Source organism: Peromyscus leucopus, chromosome 8b (genome assembly GCF_004664715.2).
Source record: "Peromyscus leucopus breed LL Stock chromosome 8b, UCI_PerLeu_2.1, whole genome shotgun sequence".
NCBI lineage: Eukaryota > Metazoa > Chordata > Mammalia > Rodentia > Cricetidae > Peromyscus > Peromyscus leucopus.
The window spans coordinates 91,810,570-91,832,135 of NC_051086.1; the positions used below are offsets into that span (position 1 = coordinate 91,810,570).

The 21,566-nt window shown below is 54.5% G+C and overlaps 3 protein-coding genes across 7 annotated transcripts; 2 read left to right on the top strand and 1 right to left on the bottom strand.

Annotated features, from left to right (window-relative positions):
* Positions 1–222: 222 nt before the first annotated feature.
* On the bottom strand, positions 223–10,526 carry Hspb9 (heat shock protein family B (small) member 9). Of its 2 annotated transcripts, none has more exons than XM_037201336.1 (2): positions 10,412–10,526; positions 223–980 (listed from the first exon to the last, which is right to left on the bottom strand). In XM_037201336.1, exon 2 carries the CDS (start codon positions 934–936, stop codon positions 256–258), a length of 681 nt encoding a protein of 226 aa, XP_037057231.1. In that variant the 5' UTR covers positions 937–980; positions 10,412–10,526; the 3' UTR covers positions 223–255. The 2 variants fall into 2 exon arrangements, with proteins under 2 accessions (XP_037057231.1, XP_028712646.1); XM_028856813.2 differs by lacking the exon at positions 10,412–10,526 and adding an exon at positions 2,408–2,493.
* Kat2a (lysine acetyltransferase 2A) lies at positions 2,109–10,362 on the top strand. 2 transcript variants are annotated; one of them, XM_028856838.2, is made up of 18 exons: positions 2,109–2,511; positions 2,652–2,775; positions 3,290–3,435; positions 3,548–3,637; positions 3,879–4,060; positions 4,148–4,339; positions 5,204–5,310; positions 5,506–5,616; positions 5,704–5,843; positions 5,927–6,135; positions 6,336–6,462; positions 8,103–8,213; positions 8,585–8,728; positions 8,946–9,060; positions 9,147–9,183; positions 9,269–9,332; positions 9,439–9,523; positions 9,680–10,362. In XM_028856838.2, exons 1-18 carry the CDS (start codon positions 2,173–2,175, stop codon positions 9,871–9,873), a joined length of 2,517 nt encoding a protein of 838 aa, XP_028712671.1. In that variant the 5' UTR covers positions 2,109–2,172; the 3' UTR covers positions 9,874–10,362. The 2 variants fall into 2 exon arrangements, with proteins under 2 accessions (XP_028712671.1, XP_028712672.1); XM_028856839.2 differs by having other exon boundaries at positions 5,707–5,843.
* Positions 10,527–10,639: 113 nt separating the features above from the next.
* On the top strand, positions 10,640–21,029 carry Dhx58 (DExH-box helicase 58). Of its 3 annotated transcripts, none has more exons than XM_037201334.1 (13): positions 10,640–10,951; positions 11,090–11,258; positions 11,472–11,673; positions 11,985–12,100; positions 12,742–12,858; positions 13,425–13,550; positions 13,693–13,885; positions 16,252–16,505; positions 17,222–17,371; positions 17,469–17,630; positions 18,529–18,719; positions 20,306–20,402; positions 20,623–21,029. In XM_037201334.1, the coding sequence occupies exons 2-13, from the start codon at positions 11,091–11,093 to the stop codon at positions 20,806–20,808; spliced, it is 1,962 nt and encodes a 653-aa protein (XP_037057229.1). In that variant the 5' UTR covers positions 10,640–10,951; position 11,090; the 3' UTR covers positions 20,809–21,029. The 3 variants fall into 3 exon arrangements, with proteins under 3 accessions (XP_037057229.1, XP_037057228.1, XP_037057230.1); XM_037201333.1 differs by having other exon boundaries at positions 10,647–10,951; positions 11,985–12,175; XM_037201335.1 differs by lacking the exon at positions 11,090–11,258 and having other exon boundaries at positions 10,650–10,951; positions 11,985–12,175.
* The last annotated feature ends 537 nt before the right edge of the window (positions 21,030–21,566 follow it).

A 21,566-nucleotide genomic window follows, 5' to 3' on the forward strand; every position in this document is an offset into this window, starting at 1 on the left:
CAGGACCATCCATTGATTCTGAACATTGGCACAGGCCATCCCAGCCCTCTGCTGCTCCCTGCTGGAGCCGGTGCTGTTAGCTTAGTTCATACTTCCCTCCAGTTTATCGCAGGGCTGAAAGCCTGATTATTGGTGTACTTAACTATCCTCTGAGATGCCCCTCCCTCCACCCTGCAGCTCCAACCCGCCATCCCCAAGAAAAAACGTTGAGGGACTCAAGACTGCTGCACATCTCGGTTGTTTAATGGGTCAGGATCATTTGGAGCCCTTAGATCCGAGGCCCCTGAGTCTCCAGGTCTGGCTTGTTTGAGCTTCAGGGGGAGATAGTGACCGGTTTTGTCCCAGGACCCACAGATGGCCCGATGGTGTCAGGCCGCAGGTCATAGCTGCAGGATCTAAGTTCGGTGGGAGTTGCATTTGCCGGTGCACTGTCTGCTCCATGCGGTAACTGCCCCTGACCGGGTCATTCGACTGCTGTTTCTTCTGACCAGTCACCGTCAGGTTCTGGCCGTCCACCTGCACCATCAGCTCCCCCGGAGCGAAACCGTGGGCGTCCATCTTCATCTGGAAACCTGCATCTGCACGGCTGCTGCCGTGCACCGCAGCCAGATCATCCCTGAGCAGCCGCACGGGTAGTGTGGCCACTTGATTTCGTTCAGCTGAGGTCGAGCTGGGACTTCGGGACGCCGCGCTGGGACATCGGGACGCCACCCGGTTCTCCCCTGGTTCTTGCCGGCTGGATCCTACCCGCTGCATCCGAGAGAGCAACTGCCCTGGAGGGCACGAGGGCTTCCCTCGTGCGTAAAGGAAGGGCCCGCCCACTTCACATTCCGAGGGGAAAACGCTGGCAGAGATCAAGTCAGCTTGGTCCATCTTCCTCAAAGCAGCCGGTTGTTGGCGACCTAGTCTCCCACTGCTGCTTCTGTCTGGGACCATGCTCCTCCGTGGGCCCTTCTCGGTCTACGTCAGTGGGCAGGAGGCTGTGAAGGAATTGGATCACTTGAATGTGCGGGATTTCAACTCCTCCACACCAAATGGGATTGAGCAACAAGGTTAAAAAGGTCTGGTCTGGTCTGGTCTGGTCTGCCTGCCCTGCCCTGCCCTGCTCGGCCCGGCCTTGCCCTTCCCTCTTAAGAATCAGGCCTGGGGCAAGGAAGACTGTTCCCTGGACTGAGCCAGAAGAGGGGGCCTTCCAGGTCTTCCTGGAAGAACGGTCTCTCCTGACCTTTTTCACGGTCCTGAACTAACACATGGAGAAGAAAATGGATATTTCTCTGGCTCCTTTCTCACCCACTACGGGGGAGGCAGGGAAAGGATGAGGATAGGAGGGAGGAAGGAGATGATGAGGGATCTTGGCTCAGCTTTAAAGCTGGGCGAGCCATATTTACCTATTCATAGAACAAAAGCGGGGACCTTTCCCTGTGTTCCGTAACTGCAGGGTCGGCCCGCACTGTCCCTGGTTTTTTTTAATTCGCTCCTTTACACACAATCTTAGTATTTCAGTCTCTTCTCTCTGTCCCCGTCTCCGTCTCTCTCACACACACCCTTGCTGTAGGCTGGAGCTGAGTTTCATTCTCAACCTCAGCAGCAAGGCCCATAATTATGCCGCTGTGCTTTTGAAAATAAACTTTCTGTTTAACAGCAACCTAAGTACAGAAAAAAGCCGAACGAATGTCAAAGTTAATTCATCTGTGTCAACACCACACAGCACAAAATGTAGACTCAATGCTACATTTCATCTCTATTGTAACAGCAATTCTGAGTCGGCAGCCACTTGGGGGAGGCTTTGGCAGTGTGGGAGCCAAGCCCCAGGTCCAGGCCTGTTCTTCCACCTATGGATTTTAGAGGGCAGAGCCCACAAGTCCTCCAAACTGCCAGTGTTCCGGGGTTCCTCTTGTCCCCAAAAGGAACAGCAATTGTCATTATCCCAGATAGCTTTAAAGAGATTAGAATAAAGTAGAGGTCAACCTAGGGTGCTCAATCGAGCGACATTTGGCTGTCTGTAACCAAGAAACAGGACAGAAAAGTCTGGAAGGCCAAAGCATGGGGAGCGGCAAGAAAAGACTACGACTCCCATAGTGCGCCGGGGCAGCGACGCCTGCGCACTGTGCGCCGGTTGCCCATGCGGCCCTAGGGCTGGGAGCGCGGCGCCGCTCCGCTGCGGGGGAGGCCATGGCGGAACCTTCCCAGGCCCCAAACCCGGCCCCGGCTGCGCAGCCCCGGCCCCTTCAGTCCCCGGCCCCTGCCCCAACTCCGAATCCTGCGCCCAGCCCGGCTTCAGCTCCCACTCCGGCTCCTACTCCGGCACCAGCCCCTGCCCCTGCTGCAGCCCCAGCCGGGAGCACAGGGACTGGGGGGGCCGGGGTAGGAAGTGGGGGGCCGGGGAGTGGGGGGGATCCGGCTCGACCTGGCCTGAGTCAGCAGCAGCGCGCTAGCCAGAGGAAGGCACAAGTCCGGGGACTGCCGCGTGCCAAGAAGCTTGAGAAACTAGGGGTCTTCTCAGCTTGCAAGGTGGGGGCGGGGCCTAGGGTGAAAGAGGCGGGGCTTGGGGGCATCCTAGGGCTCGGGTGGGAATGGGGGCGAAGCTCTAGCTACGGAGCCTCTCGGCCGCTTGGGGTACAGTATCAGCTGACTGATCCTTCCGCCTCCAGGCCAATGAAACCTGCAAGTGTAATGGCTGGAAAAACCCCAAACCCCCCACCGCACCTCGCATGGACCTTCAGCAGCCAGCTGCCAACCTGAGCGAGCTGTGTCGTAGCTGTGAGCACCCGTTGGGTAAGGCAGGCAGCGTCTTTGAAGCTGGGGCGGAGGGCAGGTGCTAGGTCCTGTTTGGACAGGGTGACATAAGTACCATAAAGCCTCTTAGGGAAATCAGAGAGACTTCCTAAAGAAAGATTGGGTTGGGAATGTGTGTGTATGTCCCAAGGAAGGAAAAAAGTCTGCAGCCCAGAAGCAGGGAGCTACCAAGGGCTGATGTGAGAACTGAGAACATTGGGTTTCCTGTCCTTCAAGAATTGGAGGATCAGCCGGGCGGTGGTGGCACACGCCTTTAATCCTAGCACTTGAGAGGCAGACACAGGCGGATCTCTGTGAGTTCGAGGCCGAGGCCCGCCTGAGCTACAGAGTGAGTTCCAGGACAGGCGCCAAAGCTACCCAGAGAAACCCTGTCTCCGAAAACCAAAAAAAAAAAAGGGGGGGGGGTTGGAGGATCAAAGGTGTGTCTCAGGAGAAGGTGCAGGAATCAAGGCCTGTGGATCTCTCTTCTATCTGTTCCCCTCAACCCTTGCAGCCGACCATGTGTCCCACCTGGAGAATGTGTCAGAGGATGAGATTAACCGGCTCTTGGGAATGGTAGTAGATGTAGAAAATCTGTTCATGTCTGTTCACAAGGAAGAGGACACAGACACCAAACAGGTCTATTTCTACCTTTTCAAGGTGAGCCTTCATGGAATGAAAGACTTAAATGTGGTGAGGCATTTGTGTGTGTTGGCGATCTGGCTCTCTGAGTTCTGCTACCCTGATTTCTCCGTATTCCTCTTCCGTACAGCTCTTGCGGAAATGCATCCTGCAGATGACTCGACCAGTGGTGGAGGGGTCCCTAGGCAGCCCCCCATTTGAGAAGCCTAACATTGAGCAGGTAGAACGGGTTGTAACAGCCGAGCTAAGAAGGGGCAGCATGGGGGGTGGAGAGTCTGTTCTTCCTCAAGCTGTGACAGAGAGAGGTTGAAAGAAGGGACTCCGTTTGCTGACCTCAGGATGGGCGTGGAAGTTGGGTCAGGATTTCCCAGAGTGAGGGGAAAGCCTTGCCTTGTATTTGAGATGCCTCTGCTGGCTGTTCATGACGCCTTCTGCTCACCTCCCCCCACCCCCCTTCTCAGGGTGTACTGAACTTTGTGCAGTACAAATTCAGCCACCTGGCCCCCCGAGAGCGCCAGACAATGTTTGAGCTCTCCAAGATGTTCCTGCTCTGCCTTAACTACTGGAAGCTGGAGACACCTGCTCAGTTCCGGCAGCGGTCCCAGTCTGAGGATGTGGCTACCTACAAAGTCAATTATACCAGGTGAGCCCAGGCAGGGCCTCACAGGGGAGGAGGCTTGTGTGGTCCGTGGGTGGTCTCCACCCTCACCTGCCACTCCGCCTCCCCCAGGTGGCTCTGTTACTGCCACGTGCCCCAGAGCTGCGACAGCCTCCCCCGATATGAGACCACCCATGTCTTCGGCCGAAGCCTTCTGCGGTCCATTTTCACGGTCACCCGCCGGCAGCTACTGGAAAAATTCCGAGTGGAGAAGGACAAGCTGGTGCCTGAGAAGAGGACCCTGATCCTCACTCACTTCCCCAAGTAAGGCTCGGTCTGGACTGTCGGGGTTTTGCCCCAAATTCATGTCCTCGCTGTTGTCCCCTTTTTTCCAGGAAGGCTTCCTGGATTGGTCCCTCCTCTCCCTCCATGGGCCTTCTGGGATCTGGGTGTCTACCTGGCAGATTTGCCCATGGCCCAGAAGCTACTTGCTAGTATGTGCTAGTCTGGGGATGGCAGGTACATGGCCCAAGCTAACGCTACCCCACCCCCACCCCCCTGGTAGATTGTTACTAATAGTCTCCTGTGGGCACCTGGATGCAGCCTCAGAACCCCCTCCCTCCACAGCGCTCCGAGAGGTCAGAGTTGATGTTTGCGGTGGACTCACTTCCCGTCTCCGTTCTAGGCCTTCCAATGTACATTTACCTCGGTTGTGTCTCACTTCCCTCCCATTTGAATCTGGGTCGTAGCTCCCTATTCCAAAACCTTTGCTGGGAACCAGCATGTGAGAGCAAGAGGCGGCAAGATTGGGTGATTCTCAAACCATTTGGATACAGAGGTGGAGTAAGGGAATTCAGGTGACTGAGTGCCTGCCAGGCCACACAGCATAGGGTGACCTCAGCTCAGACCCCTTCTCCTATGTCATACATCAGGACAAAACTGGGTCTCTAATCTGTATCCTGGTTGTGTCCTGTCCTTTTATTTTCTCTTAGAGGTCCTCAGCAGGCAGGGAGCTGAGACGCCCCCTACATAGTAGGCCTTCCCAGACAGCAGAAGTTGTCTCCTCTCACAGGCCCCCACCCACTGAGAACAGGGTCTGGCTGGCTGGCCTCTCATCCCTCTGGGGTCTGGCCCAGGCTACTCTTGGTTGAAGGCTGGAGTCATGGGACAGTTGTTCCCTCCCTACAGGTTCCTGTCCATGCTCGAGGAGGAGATCTACGGGGCAAATTCTCCCATCTGGGAGTCTGGCTTCACCATGCCACCCTCGGAGGGGACTCAGCTGGTGCCCCGGACAGGTGTGTTGTACAATAGCCCTGCAGGGTCTGCTTGGTCACCCTGGCTGGCCTCTTGCCCCCGGGATGACAGAGTGGTGGGGTGTGGTAGCAGTGGGAAGACACCTTGGGGCTCACATAGAGCTGGAAGAGTCTGGATCCTTCTAAAGACCCCGCCACGCCCTCCACTCCCTGTCCTTGATTTCTTCCCTCGTACAGCGACCGTCAGTGCAGCGGTTGTCCCCAGCACCCCCATCTTCAGCCCCACCATGGGTGGGGGCGGCAACAGCTCCCTGAGCCTAGATTCCACAGGGGCTGAGCCCATGCCAGGTGGGTACTTGACCCTGACCTCTCACCCCCATTTATCTTCCCTCCACGGTTCCTGCTACCCCTGGGTGACATTGTCATCTTCCCCAGCAGGAGAGAAGAGGAAGCTTCCTGAGAACCTCACCCTGGAGGATGCTAAGCGCCTGCGTGTGATGGGTGACATTCCCATGGAGCTGGTCAACGAGGTCATGCTGACCATCACTGACCCTGCTGCCATGCTGGGGCCTGAGGTAGGCAGCCCGGCCTGCTGGCCTATTGGAGAAGGACCCCTCACCCTCCTGAGGCCCTTGCTTACCACCCCTTTTCTGCCTAGACAAGCCTACTTTCAGCCAACGCAGCCCGAGACGAAACAGCTCGCCTGGAGGAGCGGCGAGGCATTATTGAATTCCATGTCATTGGCAACTCTCTGACGCCCAAGGCCAACCGGCGAGTGCTGCTCTGGCTTGTGGGGCTACAGAATGTCTTCTCCCACCAGCTACCACGAATGCCCAAGGAATATATTGCCCGCCTCGTCTTTGACCCGTGAGTCCCTGGGGATCCCTTAGCCCCAGAGCACCTTGAATTCTCCATCCCTCCACACTGGACACCCTCCCAAGCTCAACCTTTCAGGATTCTGTTTCCTCTGTTCTTAGCCCTGATGACACTTCACTCTTTAAAGGTTGAGGGACCTGGGGAGCATGGAAAGGACAGGTAAATCCCATGACATGCCTTTTCTCTCTTAGGAAGCATAAGACTCTGGCCTTGATCAAGGATGGGCGGGTCATCGGTGGGATTTGCTTCCGCATGTTCCCCACTCAGGGCTTCACGGAGATCGTCTTCTGTGCTGTCACCTCGAATGAGCAGGTCAAGGTGAGCACAGTGGCCCTGACCACGACGCGTCCCACCACCTGCGTCTGAATTTGGACCAAGTCAGCCCCAATGGCAGAACTGCTGTGCCCAGCACTTGTAGTGACCAGACATTTCCACAAGGGGGCAGCTCGGCCTTGGTAACTGATCACCAGGAAACACCTGTGGTTAAAACAGGACCCAGAGGGGGCCTAGTGGCCCAGCCCCTTAGACCCACACTAGAAAGGCAGAGGCAGGAGGATTTCTGTGAGTTCGAGGCCAGACTGGTCTACAGAGCGAGTTCCAGGACACCAAGGTTGTTAGACAGAGAAACCCTGTCTCAAAAAACTAACAAACAAAAAAAAGAAAGAGGTACCCAAATCAGCAATGAATTTTTTTTTTCCTTTTCTGGTGTTGGGATGGAACACTGGGCTTTGTGCACACTAGGCAAGAATTCTACCACTGAGTTCTGACCCTGTGTGTGTGTGTGTGTGTGTGTGTGTGTGTGTGTGTGTGTGTGTGTGTGTGTATACATATGTGTGTGTGCGTGTGCGTGCGTGCGTGTGTTGGTATCTCAGGACAGGGTTTCTCTGTGTAGCCTTGGTTGCCCTGGAACTCAAGAACTCGCTCTGTAGACCAGGCTGGCCTCGAACCCACAGAGGTCTGCCTGCCTCTGCCTCCTTGGTGCTGGGATTAAAGGCTTACATTCCACCATTACCTGGCTTCCCCCAACCTCACCCCCAAGACAGGGTTTCACTGTGTAGTTTTGGTTCCTGTCCTGGATCTCGCTCTGTAGAGCAGGCTGGCCTTGAACTCACAGAGATCCTCCTGCCTCTGCCTCTGGAGTGCTGGGATTAAAAGCGTGTGCCACCACCGCCCGGCTCAAGCAATACTTTTTAAGTAAACCTCTGGCGACTTTTTGTTTCAGAGAGGGTCTCGTGTAGCCCAGTCTGGCCTTAAAGACACTGTAATCCCAGGGGACCTTAAACTTCCAATCCTCTCTTCCCTGCTTCCAGAGTGCTGGGATAACAGGTGTGCACCACCATGCCGGGTTTTATCCAGTGCCGGGGGCTGAACCCAGGTCTTGGTGCATGCTGAGCAGGCTCTCTACTAACTGAGCTATTTTCCAAGACAGCAACACTTTTTAAGTGAGCTGTGGTTTCTTCACAGGAGAATTTACAGACCTGTAGAGAACTGGTACAGTTACTTAGAGCGAATAGTACCAGCTTCTATCTCCTTTCACGACAAACTGTTTTGGGCTTCTCATTGTCCTGTTTGGTGTACATGTCTGTGTGGTCCTGACATGAGTGAGATCAGGATTCGGATGCTGTCATGAGCAGGCCTCTGATTCATTGTGCTAAAGCCCCAGGACTGGGACAACCCAGGCTGTGTTGAATTGGAACCCAGCTCTGCTGCGTCTGGGGTCGGCTGACCTCAGTCTGTTCTTTGTGTAGCTGGGTCCCAGGGGTTTTGTTTTGTTGTTTTCTTATGAAATGGGGCTTTTAATGCCTACTGGAGGCTGACAGGTGAGGAGTCTGAGGACTCAGTGCAGGATCTAGCCCAGAGCAGTCGACTAGGAAGCCTTTGCTTTGCCTCTGCCGCTCACCCGTCCGCCTGCCGTGGCTTCCCCATCTCCCTCCCAGCCTGTTCGTCTCCCCTCACAGGGCTATGGCACGCATCTGATGAACCACCTGAAGGAGTACCACATCAAACACAGCATCCTCTACTTTCTCACCTATGCTGACGAATATGCCATCGGCTACTTCAAAAAGCAGGTGAGCCTTGGTCTCCTGCACACCCGCTGCCTGGGGCCCCGGTTAGCGTGCGCGGCTCCAGGCAGTAGACTCCCTTCTCGTCCCCTGTTGCACCTGTCACCAGTGAGGATGGGACTCCCTTTCTTCTCCCTACCTCTGGCCACCCAGTGAAGAACAGGGCCAGGAATCAGGTCCTTTGGGGGATTGGAGGAGGTGAGGAGCAGCCAGCTTGGAGCCAGAGGCAGGCAGAGTTCTCACACCGTCACAGGCCTGTTTAGTTGATGCAAGAGGAAGCATGCTGTGTTCTACCTCTCAAGTGCTCCTGAAGAGGTGGCTGTGAAAGTTGGAGAGTACTTGCTGATGGATCGGGTCTTAACTATCCACTCACCCAGGGCTTCTCCAAGGACATCAAGGTGCCCAAGAGCCGATACCTGGGCTACATCAAAGACTATGAAGGAGCCACGCTGATGGAGTGTGAGCTGAATCCCCGGATCCCCTACACAGAGCTGTCCCACATCATCAAGAAACAAAAAGAGGTGCGCACATGTATCCAAAAGGATTCCGTGAGTGTGCATTGGCCGGGAGTAAATGTGCAAAGTCATGTACCGTGCGTGTGTTCATGTGGAGGGGACAGGCCAGGTCTTGGTTCTCACCCTGTCTCAGAAAAAGTCAGAAGTAAATGTTACCATTTCCTGACCGTGGCCTTGGGGGTGATTGGACCTGAGTTGGCTCCTCAGACCCTTGCTTCCTCAGATCATCAAGAAGTTGATTGAGCGCAAACAGGCACAGATCCGAAAGGTCTACCCTGGACTCAGCTGCTTCAAGGAAGGAGTGAGGCAGATCCCTGTGGAGAGCGTCCCGGGCATTCGTGAGCAGGGGCCTTGGCTGAAAGGGCAGGAGGGCACTCTTGGGCACGGGCAGCCATTCTTAGGGATGTTCTCTCCCCCTTTGCAGGAGAGACAGGCTGGAAGCCATTGGGAAAGGAGAAGGGGTAAGTATTCAGTCAGGGAAACGAGCGTGGGAATGAGGGCGGGGCAGAAGGACCCAGACCTCACACTTGGCATCTCCTGTTCCAGCAAGGAGCTGAAGGACCCCGACCAGCTCTACACGACCCTCAAAAACCTGCTGGCCCAGATCAAGGTGGGAGGCCGGGTTCTCTGTCCTAGGGGTGATTGAAGTGGGTGGCAGTCTTGGGTTGGGCAAGTTGTCACCGTCAGCCTGTCCCCAGCTCAACTCTTCTCTCCAGTCACACCCCAGTGCCTGGCCCTTCATGGAACCCGTGAAGAAATCAGAGGCCCCCGACTACTACGAGGTTATCCGCTTCCCCATTGGTGAGGACCCTCCTACCTCCTCTTCCCCAGCATGTGCCCCCACATCTGCTCCTGCCTATGTGGAGTCAGGTACCCCTCCAGGACCCACTATGATGGGCAGCCCCAGTTCCATCCCTTCACCTCTTAAAGGCATATCCCTTCTCCCCTGTGACCCAGACTTGAAGACCATGACAGAACGGTTGCGAAGTCGCTACTATGTGACCCGGAAGCTCTTTGTAGCTGACCTGCAGCGGGTCATCGCCAACTGCCGGGAGTACAACCCCCCAGACAGCGAATATTGTCGCTGTGCCAGTGCCCTGGAGAAGTTCTTCTACTTCAAGCTCAAGGAGGGGGGGCTCATTGACAAGTAGTCCCCGGCTGGGACCTCCAGTGTCCGCCTCAGTCTCATCAGATCCGTTAGGGTGTCCTGGGCCTCCCATCCCTGACTCAGCAGGAAAGACTCCAGCCCCGGATCTTGCAGACTTTTCAGCCAGCAGGCACTCCCAAGCCTGCAGCGCCTGCCTCCTGCCTTCATTGCGTCCGACCTTGGGGAGATGTCTGGTCTGGGACCAGCCCCTTGTAGAACGTCTGGTGGCCAGGGGGTGAACTGCTCAGCCCTGGTCCTCACAGAGCTATGCAGGCTTGCAGTTCTGAGCCCGATCCAGGGGCCTGTTTCCCAGGGTCCGGGCCTTTCGGTGATTAGCATTGGGATGGAAACAGCCCCGGACTGAAGGAGCCGTGAGGGGCTGTGACTCGTCCTACACTGTTTTGTCCATCTGTCCCCCAGGGCTGGGGCACGAGGACCATTCATTCCTTGGCATTAATCCCTCGGAGGGAACAATAAAGCTTTTTTTTTTTTTCCCTGTGTGATTGTTTCTGGGGGTGTAGCTTCAGACTTAGTGGACTGACCTTCACTCCTCCAGGCCTTCCCCTTGCAACCTGGAAGCCTGGCTTCAGGCTACATCAGCTTCACTGCTGACCCCTGTAGTTTGTAGTGGGGTGATGGACCTGCCTGGCTGCCATCCCTCACGTCTTCTCCAGTGGCTTCCAGCCTGTCTCACCTGCAAAGGGAGAACAAGAGCTTGCCCTTAATGCCTGCCCGATCTGACTCCAGGCTAGTCTTGCTCCAGGCAACCAAGGTCAGAACCTCCATGCCTTAAACCTAACCCAGGTGGGCAGGGTTCCTGCTGGCTGGGGGGAAAGGCTGAGGAATTAGAGGACCCAGAGCAATGAAAGTGCCTTCCCATCAGTACTGTAAATCCCGCCCCATCCTAGTTTCTGTAGCTAGGATGGGCTGGGCTCTGGCTAGTCTGGCTCCTCCCCTTGTTTCGGTTTCATTTCTGATCATTGAGCTGCCAACCCGGGCTTTCCAGAACTTGAGAAGGCTCAGCAGAGATCAGGCTGGTCAGCTACTCTCCCCAACTCCACCCCAGTCCTGGCAGGTTCCAGGTGGGTCTCTATGGTGCGCTGCCCCACCTCCATGAAAGGCTTGGAGTTCTCGGCCAAGGGCAGCTTCTGCAGCTGATTGGGCTGCCCAGGAGGGGGAGGGGCTAGAAGGCAGGGGTTCTGATGCCTCTGCCATTCCAGAATGGATCTGCGGCCCTACCAGTGGGAAGTGATCTTGCCTGCGCTGGAGGGCAAGAATATAATTATATGGTTGCCCACGGGCGCTGGGAAGACCCGGGCAGCTGCCTTTGTGGCCAAGAGGCATCTAGAGACAGTAGACGGTGGCAAGGTGGTGGTACTGGTCAACAGGGTGAGTGGTCTGCCCTTCCCGCGCCAGGGTCTTGGCTCTTCCCGACAGTTCTTGGTCTCTTCTAGACTACAGCGCTGCCAGGTCTCACCTTGGTTCAGGACCCACTGATGTCCCGAAGGGTCACTCCTCCCAGCTTCCACCCCACCCCAACACCTGCCATCTCCCTCACCCACCCCAATCCAGGTTCTCTCCCTTCATCATTCACACTCCCAGGTGCACCTGGTGAACCAGCATGCCGAGGAGTTCAGGCGCATGTTGGATAATCGCTGGACCATGACAACCCTGAGTGGGGACATGGGACCACGACCTGGCTTTGGCCTGATGGCCCGGAGCCATGACCTGCTCATCTGCACAGCAGAGCTGCTGCAGCTGGCACTCATCAACCCAGAAGAGGAGGAACACGTGGAGCTCACAGGTGAGGCCAGGGGCCCTGTGAACACCTGAGGCCTCCAGTCAGCGTGGGATGAGTGGCCCCCCTTGCCAAAGCCAAATCCTCGTTATAAACCATGCTCCTGGGCAAAGAAGCCCCTTCCCCAGCCCAGTCCCAGTTTCCTAATCTGTCAACTGAAGATACTTCATCCCTGCCTGCTCCTTGTCTGGGACCCAGCCCTAAGGTGGGAAGGGAGAGGGGAGTCTTCAGACAAGAGTGGAGACTTCACAGAACAAAAACTGTTGGAAGGAAGAGGTGCCAGGCGCCGCTGACCACGGTCCCTCATGTGCCCCCAGAGTTCTCGCTGCTTGTGGTGGACGAGTGTCACCACACCCACAAGGACTCCGTCTACAACATCATCCTGAGCCGGTACCTAGAGCATAAGCTGCAGAAGGCAAAGCGTCTTCCCCAGGTGCTGGGTCTCACGGCCTCCCCAGGCACTGGCGGGGCCACCAAGCTCCCAAGGGCCATTGACCACATCCTCCAGGTCAGCCGAGCCCCTGCTGCACTCCCGCTACAGACCACTTAGGGACCTCCTCGTCTGCCCGGCCTCTCCCCAGCCCTACCAACCCTACCCTTCTTACTGTGGCGACACCGATCTTGTGCTTGTGGGAACCCTGAACTTACTATTCTTTTTTTTTTGCCTGGAATGCCCCTGCTTTTGACCCTCCCCCATCTGACTCCTCCCCATCCTTCAGTGGACAGCTCTGTCATTGTCACAGTCTCCCCTGGCTGTCCCCACTGCTCTCTCATAGCACCAGTGTTAGTATTTTCGGAGTTCGTTCAGACGACCTGATGTGTTCCCATTGTGTATTCTTTGCTATTTCTCAGTGGTTTCTTCATGTTCATTCCCGTCTGAGCTCCCCTCTCTCTCACCAGTGCCTAGAATATTAGTAACTCGGGACACTCATAAAAAAAATCTTCCCGAAGAAACGAATCCCAACTTCCAATGGCCCTGCCTCAGGCTCTCCTGTTCTTAGCCAGGAGCCCATCCCACCCCCTCAAAATTCTGCCTGACTCCTCTTTCCAGTGATGCCTCTCTGTTGCCTCCAGCTCTGTGCCAACTTGGATGCGTGGCGCATCATGTCACCAGAGAATTGCCGCTCTCAGCTGCTGGAGCACAACCCGAAGCCCTGCAAACAGTATGACCTCTGCCAAAGGCGCAAAGAGGTGCGCGAGGAGTCCCCGGGCGGGCCGGGGGCTAGGGCGAGGAGTCCCCGGGCGGGCTGGGGGCTAGGGCGAGGAGTCCCGGCGGGCCGGGGGCTAGGGCGAGGAGTCCCCTGGGGGCAGGCCGGGGGCTAGGGCGAGGAGTCCCCGGGCAGGCCGGGGGCTAGGCTTGGGCCCTGACTCCACCTTCCCCAGGTCGCGCCCCTTCGGGCCTCTCGTCTATGCCTCTGTGACTCCACCTGTCCTTTCTGTGCCTTGAGGCACGTGTAGCCCAAGCCATGAAGCTGGGGTACTCGCTGTCGAGGCTGGACCAGTTCTCTTCTTCAATAGTGACACTGGCTGACGTCTGTAACGACAGGGCTGGACCCGGGCTGGACACCACTGTGTCCCGGCCACAGGGCAAAGGTGTAAAGGGAGTGAGCAGCAGAAGCTCTCCGGCCACAGTGCTTCCACCCAGCAGGCCGGCCCTTTGGTGGCCTCACCCCCAAGGAAAATGTACCGAGTCCTGCGGGTACCGAACCCTCGCATGGGTGTGGGAATCCCTCATCCCCTCACTCCTTCTTGCCCAGGACCCTTTTGGAGACTTGCTAAAAAAGCTTATGAGCCAAATCCACCAGCAACTAAAGATGCCTGAACTGAGCCAGCAATTTGGGACCCAGACATACGAGCAGCAAGTGGTGGAGCTGAGCAAGGAGGTGAGAGAAGCAGCTTGGGAGGGTCTGTCTGGGCAGAGCCTCTGGGGATGGATCGTCTACGCTTGACGTGGGGCCCGTCTGGGTGGGCCGCGTAGGAGCAGAAGGTCCCAGGAACATTGACCCTGCACCCCCCCTACCTGCAGCGGCGCAGGCTGGGCTCCAGCAGCGACGGGTGTATGCGCTGCACCTGCGGCGCTACAACGAGGCGCTGTTGATCCATGACACCGTCCGTGCTCGGGACGCTCTTGACATGTTGCAAGACTTCTACCATGGAGAGCGCACCAGGAAACCCCAGATGCTGCATGCTGAGCGCTGGCTGCTGGAGCTGTTTGAGGGTGAGTCCTCCTGGGCTTAGAACTGCTTGAGAGCTCAAGGTCGGTTGAGGCTGGGGCTCTTCCTAACCCAAACCCAAGGCTGCTGCTGTGACAGGCTTGTTTCCTCAAGTGTGGCCGTTTGCAACAGTAAAACTAGTTCAGGTGATTAACAAAGGTATTTTCACTTAATACATTCATGTATGTTGTGGGGAGAGGACGGTGTACATCCATGTGGGTAAAGGGGCCGCAGCAGCACACTCGTGGAGATCGGGGGAGAGCCTGACGACGTTTGTTTTCTCCTCCTAACGTAGGCCCCAGGAATTGAACTCCACTTTCAGGCTTAGCAGTTTTCTTCCTGAGCCCTCTTGCCAGGCCCCAACAAAGATATTTTAAAAGCCACTTAGCGTGGCTCCGTAGGTAAAGGGCTTCCCATACGAGCATGTGGTCCTGGATTCAAATCCCAAGCAGCCACTTAAAAGTCAGGTGCAGCAGAGTTGACATCTCAGCACTGAGGCAGTGGGGACCCCTGAACCCCTGGGGCTTGCTGGACAGTTCATTTTGACAAGTAGGTGAACTCTGGTTTCAGTAGGAGACCCTGTCGCAAATAATAATAATAATAATAATAATAATAATAATAATAATGTAAATGGCTTATTGGGTAAATGTTCTTGCTGTACAAACTTTTGATCTCTCAAACTCATGTAAAGGGGGAAGGAAAAATGGAATCTACACTCTGCACACACGTGCCATGGTGCACATACCCATGAACACATGCCATGGACATTTATGACAATAAAAAAAATTTAAAAATAAGGGTTGAGAGTGATAGAAGACAACACACACACACACACACACACACACACACACAAACACACACACACCAAAAAAATCTGGCTTGAAGCTATCCTGGTATCAGGGATAAGTTTGAAAAGCTCAGAGGCCAAACACTGGTGACTCACGCCTGTAGCAGAATATTTTAATATGCATTACTTTTGTTTATGTTGCATTTGCTTAATTCTGTGAAGCCGTGTTACTGTGCCTGTCTAAAACACCGGATGGTCTAATAAAGAACTGAACAGCCAATAGCAAGGCAGGAGAAAGGATAGGCGGGGTTGGCAGGCAGAGAGGATATATAGAGGGAGAAATCTGGAAAGAGAGAGAATGATGTACCCAGAGGAGGAGGAGGACTCCAAGGGCCAGCCACCCAGCTACACAGCAAGCCACAGAGTAAGAGTAAGATTTACAGAAGTAAGAGAATGGGAAAAGCCCAGAGGCAAAAGGTAGACAGGATAAATTAAGGAAAGCTGGCTAGAAACTAAGCCGAGCTAAGGCCAGGCATTTATAATTAAGAATAAACTACCATGTGTGATTTATTTGGGAACTGGGTGGCAGACCCCAAAAAAGAGCCAAAAAAAAAAAAAAAAAAAAAAAAAAAAAACGAACAACACATGCCTTTAATCCCAACAACGCTCAGAAGGCAGAGGCAGGTAGATCTCTGAGTTCAAGACCAGGCTGGTCTACAGAGCGAGTTCCAGGACAACCAGGGCTACACAGAGAAACCCTGTGGGCCTGGGGGAGAAAAGGAAGAAAGAGAGAGAGAGAGAGAGAGAGAGAGAGAGAGAGAGAGAGAGAGAGAGAGAGAAGAGAAGGAAGGAAGGAAGGAAGGAAGGAAGGAAGGAAGGAAGGAAGGAAGGAAGGAAGGAAGGAAAAAGCCCACGGGTGGGGCTGGATGCAGCCTAGTAGTTAGAGCAGTTACCTAGCGTGTACAAAGGCCCAATTTGGTTCTCCAGAATAAAAGCAAGTGAAGTCACTCACCCATGACTGTAATCCCAGGGTTAAGGAAGTGAAAGCAGGACCAGAAGTTATCCTTGGCTATATAATGTGTTTAAAAGCAGCCTGGGTTACTTGAGAAGCTGTCAGAAAAAAACTGAAACAGTTTCTAAGGTCCTACCTAGTAACCAGATGGTGGTGACTCACACCTTTAATCCCAGCACTCAAGGTAGAGGCGGGTGGATCTCTGAATTAGAGGCCAGCCTAGTCTACAGATCAAGTTCTAGGACAGCCAGGGCTACACAGAGAAACCCTGTCTCAAAACCAAACCAAACCAACATTAAAGGTCCTAATGGCGGGATTGAGAAGGGGTACTGGTCTGGTGTACATGAGCAATGGATTCTATACTGAATGTCTTGTGTAAGGCTGGCCTTGAGAATAAGTGGAAAGTATGTCCTTAAGTGTGTTCTTGGAAGAGCTCAGGGAATGAACAGGAGCAGGTATTCTCTCCTATAGCCCTGTCTCTGTGAGCACCCTGTCCACACCCAGGCCTTACATGCCCCCCACCCCCTCACCCACCCACCCCCTACCCCGTGCCTCTGTTTTGGTGTTCTCAGGCCATAAGAATGAGCTGGCCCAATTAGCAGCTCAGGGACCTGAGAATCCGAAGTTGGAGAAGCTGGAAGGGATCCTGCTGAAGCAATTTGGGAGTCCCAACCACCCTCGGGGCATCATCTTCACCCGAACCCGCCAGAGTGCCTCCTCCCTCCTGCTCTGGCTTTGGCAGCAGCCTGGCCTTCAGAATATGAATATCAAGGCCCAGATGCTGATTGGAGCAGGGAATACCAGCCAGAGCACACACATGACCCAGGTGTTTGGTTTTGGCTGGAGGCATTTCATAGGGAAGAGCGGGGACAGGGTCATCAGCTCAGAGTGATAGCAGGAAGACTCTGGGGAGGGAGGACTCGAATCTTCCTAGGGAAGGAATCTGAGAGTTGGGATAAACAGACCATCCCCACACCCCTCACCCCTGCCTGAGGGTCCCCACGAAATGGAGTAGCAGGGCCCAAGGGCATGAGGAAAAGAGAGTGATGTGGCTTCTCAGGGCAGAGGGTCAGAAATGTGGGAGAATAGAGACCAGGCAGGGACTTTTAGAAGTCACTAGGGAAAGGGCTCCAGCTCAGTTGGTAGGATGCTCGCCTAACAAGCGCAGAGCCGTAAGCCAGGCGTGGTAGTACAATTTAATCCCAGTACTCAGAAGATAGACGGTAGAGGCAGGAGAATTAGACACTCAAGGTCATTCTTGGCTATAACAGCAAGTTCAAGGCCAGTCTGAGATATGTGAGAATCTGTCTTTTAAAGTGGGGAAGGAAGAGAGGTAGGAGAGGAGAGGAGAGGACAGGGAGAGAGAGAGAGAGAGAGAGAGAGAGAGAGAGAGAGAGAGAGAGAGAGAGAGAGAGAGAGAGAGCACGTGCCTAGGGATTGGGGTCACTAGGGAAGATGGGCAAGATCTTGGGGATACCTGGGGACAGAGCTGGGACTCTCAGTTTATATAAACCTTTTCTTCCTCCCCGAATCCTTCCACAGAAAGACCAACAAGAAGTGATCCACCAGTTCAGGAATGGTATCCTGAACCTTCTGGTGGCCACAAGTGTGGCCGAGGAGGGGCTGGATATCGCCAAGTGCAATGTGGTGGTGCGCTATGGGCTCCTGACCAACGAGATCTCCATGGTCCAGGTACACGCTACAGCCCTCCTGTCCACTACACCAGCCCTGGAAAGATCCCGCAGGGACCCCCAGCCTACTTCTGCCTCTCCTGTGTCGTCCTTCCCAGGCCCGGGGCCGCGCTCGAGCTGGGCAGAGCGTGTACTCCTTTGTGGCGACAGAGGGCAGTCGGGAGCTGCGGCGAGAGCTGACCAATGAGGCTCTGGAGGTGCTGATGGAGCAGGCAGTGACTGCAGTACAGAAGATGGACCCCAAAGAGTTCAAGGCCAAGGTCAGTAGGCAGTCTGCTGCTGCCTGTGCGAGCCTGAGGCTCTGACTGCATCCACACACTCCGGGGGTTCCCCCACACCTCCCCCGGCTTATCCAGGGAACTTTTATACCATGCAGAGAAAGATCAAGGCCAGGGTAACATTGCCAGAGAGGGTAAAGCCTGTCCTCCACATAGCCTTAGAAACAGGCCTTGTCCTAGGTTTGACCTTATCCTTGGCTACCACAGCAAGTTCGAGGCCAACTGGAGATACATGAGAATCTGTCTTTAAAAGGGGGAGGGGGGTGTAAACAGTGGTGGCGAAGGCCTTTATTCCAAGCACCTGGGAGGCAGAAGCAGGTGGATCTCTGTGAGTTTGAGGCCAGCCTGGGCTACAGAGTGAGTTCCAGGACAGCCACCAAAGCTACACAGAGAAACCCTATCTCGAAAAACCAAATAATTAAATTAATAAATAATAAAGCTTTACATGACCTTTTCCAAGGGGAGAACGTAGAGTCAGCACAAAGGCTGTCTGTCCCCTGTCCCCAAATCTTTGTTCACAAAGCTTCATGGGAATGGGGAGAGGGCTCAGTCAGTAAGGTGCCACACAAGAACAAGGACCTGAATTCAGATTCCCAGCCCAGTAAAAACCTGGGGAGAGCAAAGCGGTCCTGGGATCTCAGCTCTGGGAAGACTGAAACAGGGGCATCTCTGGGCTTGCTGGCCAGCCAGCTTAACTGGATCCGGGAGCTCCAGGTCCAGTAAGAGACCTTGTCTCAAACAAACAAACCAAGTCCCCTCTGGGTCTGAGTACAAATGACAAATGACCTGGGGTCTTTGGGAACCCTGGGGGCTTCCCAGAGCGTGGGTCCCTTGGTGTCCATGTCGTGTCTTGTTTCCTCCCCACTGCCCCCCCCCCCAGATCCAGGAGCTGCAGCTGGCAGCTCTCGCTAAACGAGCAGCACGCGAGGCCCAGCGGGAGAGCCAGCAGAGGCAGTTCCCAGCAGAGCGCGTGCGACTCCTCTGCATCAACTGCATGGTGGCTGTGGGCTACGGGAGCGACCTGCGGAAGGTGGAGGGCACCCACCACGTCAACGTGAACCCCAACTTCTCGTGAGAGCCATGGGAGGGCCGGCAGGATGAGGCAGGGAGGAGGCAGAGGTGTGGAGTCTTGTCTAAGTGCCTGTAGCCATTATGTGATTGAAAGAGAACTGGAATTTAGGATACAAAGAATTTAACTACAAACTAACTCCTTGGTCCTACCTACTTTCGGGACATACAAGACAGGTCTGTCAGATGAAGCGGTCTGTCTCTGCTACTCAGGAGGCTGAGGCAGAAGAATTACTTGAGCCTAGGAGTTCAGAGTCATTCCAGGCAATAGAAAGGCCTCCATCTCAAAAAGGAAGAAAGCAGCAGCAGCAGCAGTTGGGTACGGTGGTGGTACACGCTTGTACTTCAGTACCTGGGAGATAAGAATTCAAGGTGTCATCCTTGGCTGGCTACCCAAAGAGTTCTAGGCCAGGCTGGACTCAAAAAGAGAAGGGTCCTGGTCTTCATAGTGAGTTACAGGATAGCCAGGGCTACATAGAGAGAAACCCTGTCTTAAAAGATGGATGGATGGATGGATGGATGGATGGATGGATGGATGGATGGATGATGGGTGGGTGGGTGGAGAAAAAAGAGAGAGAGGTGGGGGGTGCTAGGGATGTAGCTGTCTGTAGAATGCTTACCTAAAATGCACAAAGCCTTGTGGGTTCCCAGGCAACTGGATGTGGTAGTATGAACCTATAACCCAGCACTCTGGAAATAGAGGCAGGAGGATCAGTAGGTCATGGTTACCCTCAGCTACATAGCAAGTTGGAGGCCATCTTGGGCTACATGAGACCCTGTCTCAAAATCCAGATGGCCTGAACTTGAGTCCTAGATCCCATGGTAGAGGGAGAGAGACTCCCAAAAGTTACCTTCTGACCTCCAAAGGAGCTTGCTGGCGCACACACCTTCCTGACCCATCATACACATAGTAAACTAAATCAAAGAGCTCCAGCTCTCCCCCTCTTGCTGAGACACCCCACCCCATTCTACCTCCTAAAGGGTAGCCTTACTTCTGCTTACAACATTCATTAACTGTTTATTAGACACCTCCCGTGTGTCAGGCCATGGTGCCAGGGTTCTTCATGTGGGTTCCATTTGAGGGAGAATTTCACCTAGGTAGGAGGAGGGTGGTGGGGTTTGAACATGGGAAGATGACTCTAGGCAGAGGTGAGGGATCACAGTTACCCTGAGAGGAAGACAGTAGTGATGGGATTCAGGATGAGGACAGACTGGGTCATGGAGCATCTTTAAGGTTGGGCCTAAAAGTTAAACCTGTATCCAGGAGGCAGTTAGAAGCCTTGGCTGCATTCTGAGCCAGGGAATGTCACGGGGGTGAATGTTTCTAGGACACTCTGTCAGGGGATGGGAGGTGGCTTGGGGTTGGAAATAAGAATGAAGGAGGAGATCCATGAAGAAACTTCCCGAAAGTGGGAACAGCATGCAGACAGGGTAGGCGGGACCTCTGACGTCTAGACTTCCTGGTTCTGGTATGTTCTGTATCTTGACTGGCAGAAAAGCCTAATGCCCTGGCAGGGCTCAGCCAGCTACAGGGCATAAAGTCTAGGGTACAACAGGGGCTCCAGAAGGGCTCTCTTCATCCCCTCTAGGGTCTACTATACCATCTCCCAGAAGCCTGTGGTCATTAACAAGGTCTTCAAGGACTGGAGGCCAGGGGGGACCATTAACTGCAGTAACTGTGGGGAGGTAAGTAAGGCCCAGCCCAAAGAGCCCTCAGCCCTCAGCCCCAGAGGCCCTCACCCAAAGTGGCAGTCAGCCCTGCTATGGGAAGTCCACAGTCTATGCTCCAGTCCTGTCCTAGGAAGCCCACTGCCTGATGGTCTCAGGTGGTACATACAGGTCTGGTCATCACAGAAGTCCAGTTTGGGTCCAGAAACCCAGATGTTGCCGTTTGTTCCACCGCCAGATCTGGGGCTTACAGATGATCTACAAGTCAGTGACCTTGCCAGTGCTGAAAATCCGAAGCATGCTCCTGGAGACCCCTCACGGGAAGATCCAGGCCAAAAAGTGGTCCCGGGTCCCCTTCTCAGTACCTGACTTCGACATCCTGCAGGACTGCACCCAGAGCCTGTCTGATCTCTTGCTGGACTGACCCCTCGTGGCTGTAATACCTAACTCAGGCTGCAGGGGGCAGGGTAGTTCAACAGGCCATTCTCCTCCCCCTGGGAAGTACTGTAGTCATGTGGAATGGAGTACCCTTTATTCTGCCCCAGATATTCTTATATACATTGGATGGAGTTGGGAAACTGATGCAGGAGAATTGACGTGCCGTGTGGTACTAGGAATCGCAACATACCTACCTTGCCAAGGCAACTTCTGGGTTTTTGTTTTTCTTTTTTGAGGCCCTTTGATAAGTCTGTTCCCCCCAACCCCCGCCCGCCAATAAGCCTCTCTGCCGATGCAGCAATCCAAATTAGACCAAATTAGAAAAAGTCCTGGTTTAATGGGTAAAGCATTCCCAGGTGATTCTCCAGCCGCCTAGAGGGGAGACGGGACGAAAGACCGGAACAACCATGATTCTGTTTTCTGGGATGCAGCTTGAATACCCTGTGGGAGTGGTCTCGAGCCTCTCTGGGGGAGGAGCTGTGTTTGGTGGGCTTTGAAGGGGCGGGTTTGGGGAAAGAAATGGGGGAGGGGAGTTGAGGTGGCTCTTCCACCAGAACATTCCAGATTCTTTGGGTATAGGGGTGCTGGTTGGAGTCTGACTACTTCCTGCAGGCATGGGGTGACATGAGGAAGCGGAGAGTTGGTGGGCTCACATTCAGCAGGAGGTGTGAGGGGAGGAGCCTCTGGTTAATTGTCATCCTGGATGCCTCGGGCAGCTGTTTCTTGAAGCAGAGAAGGCAAGTT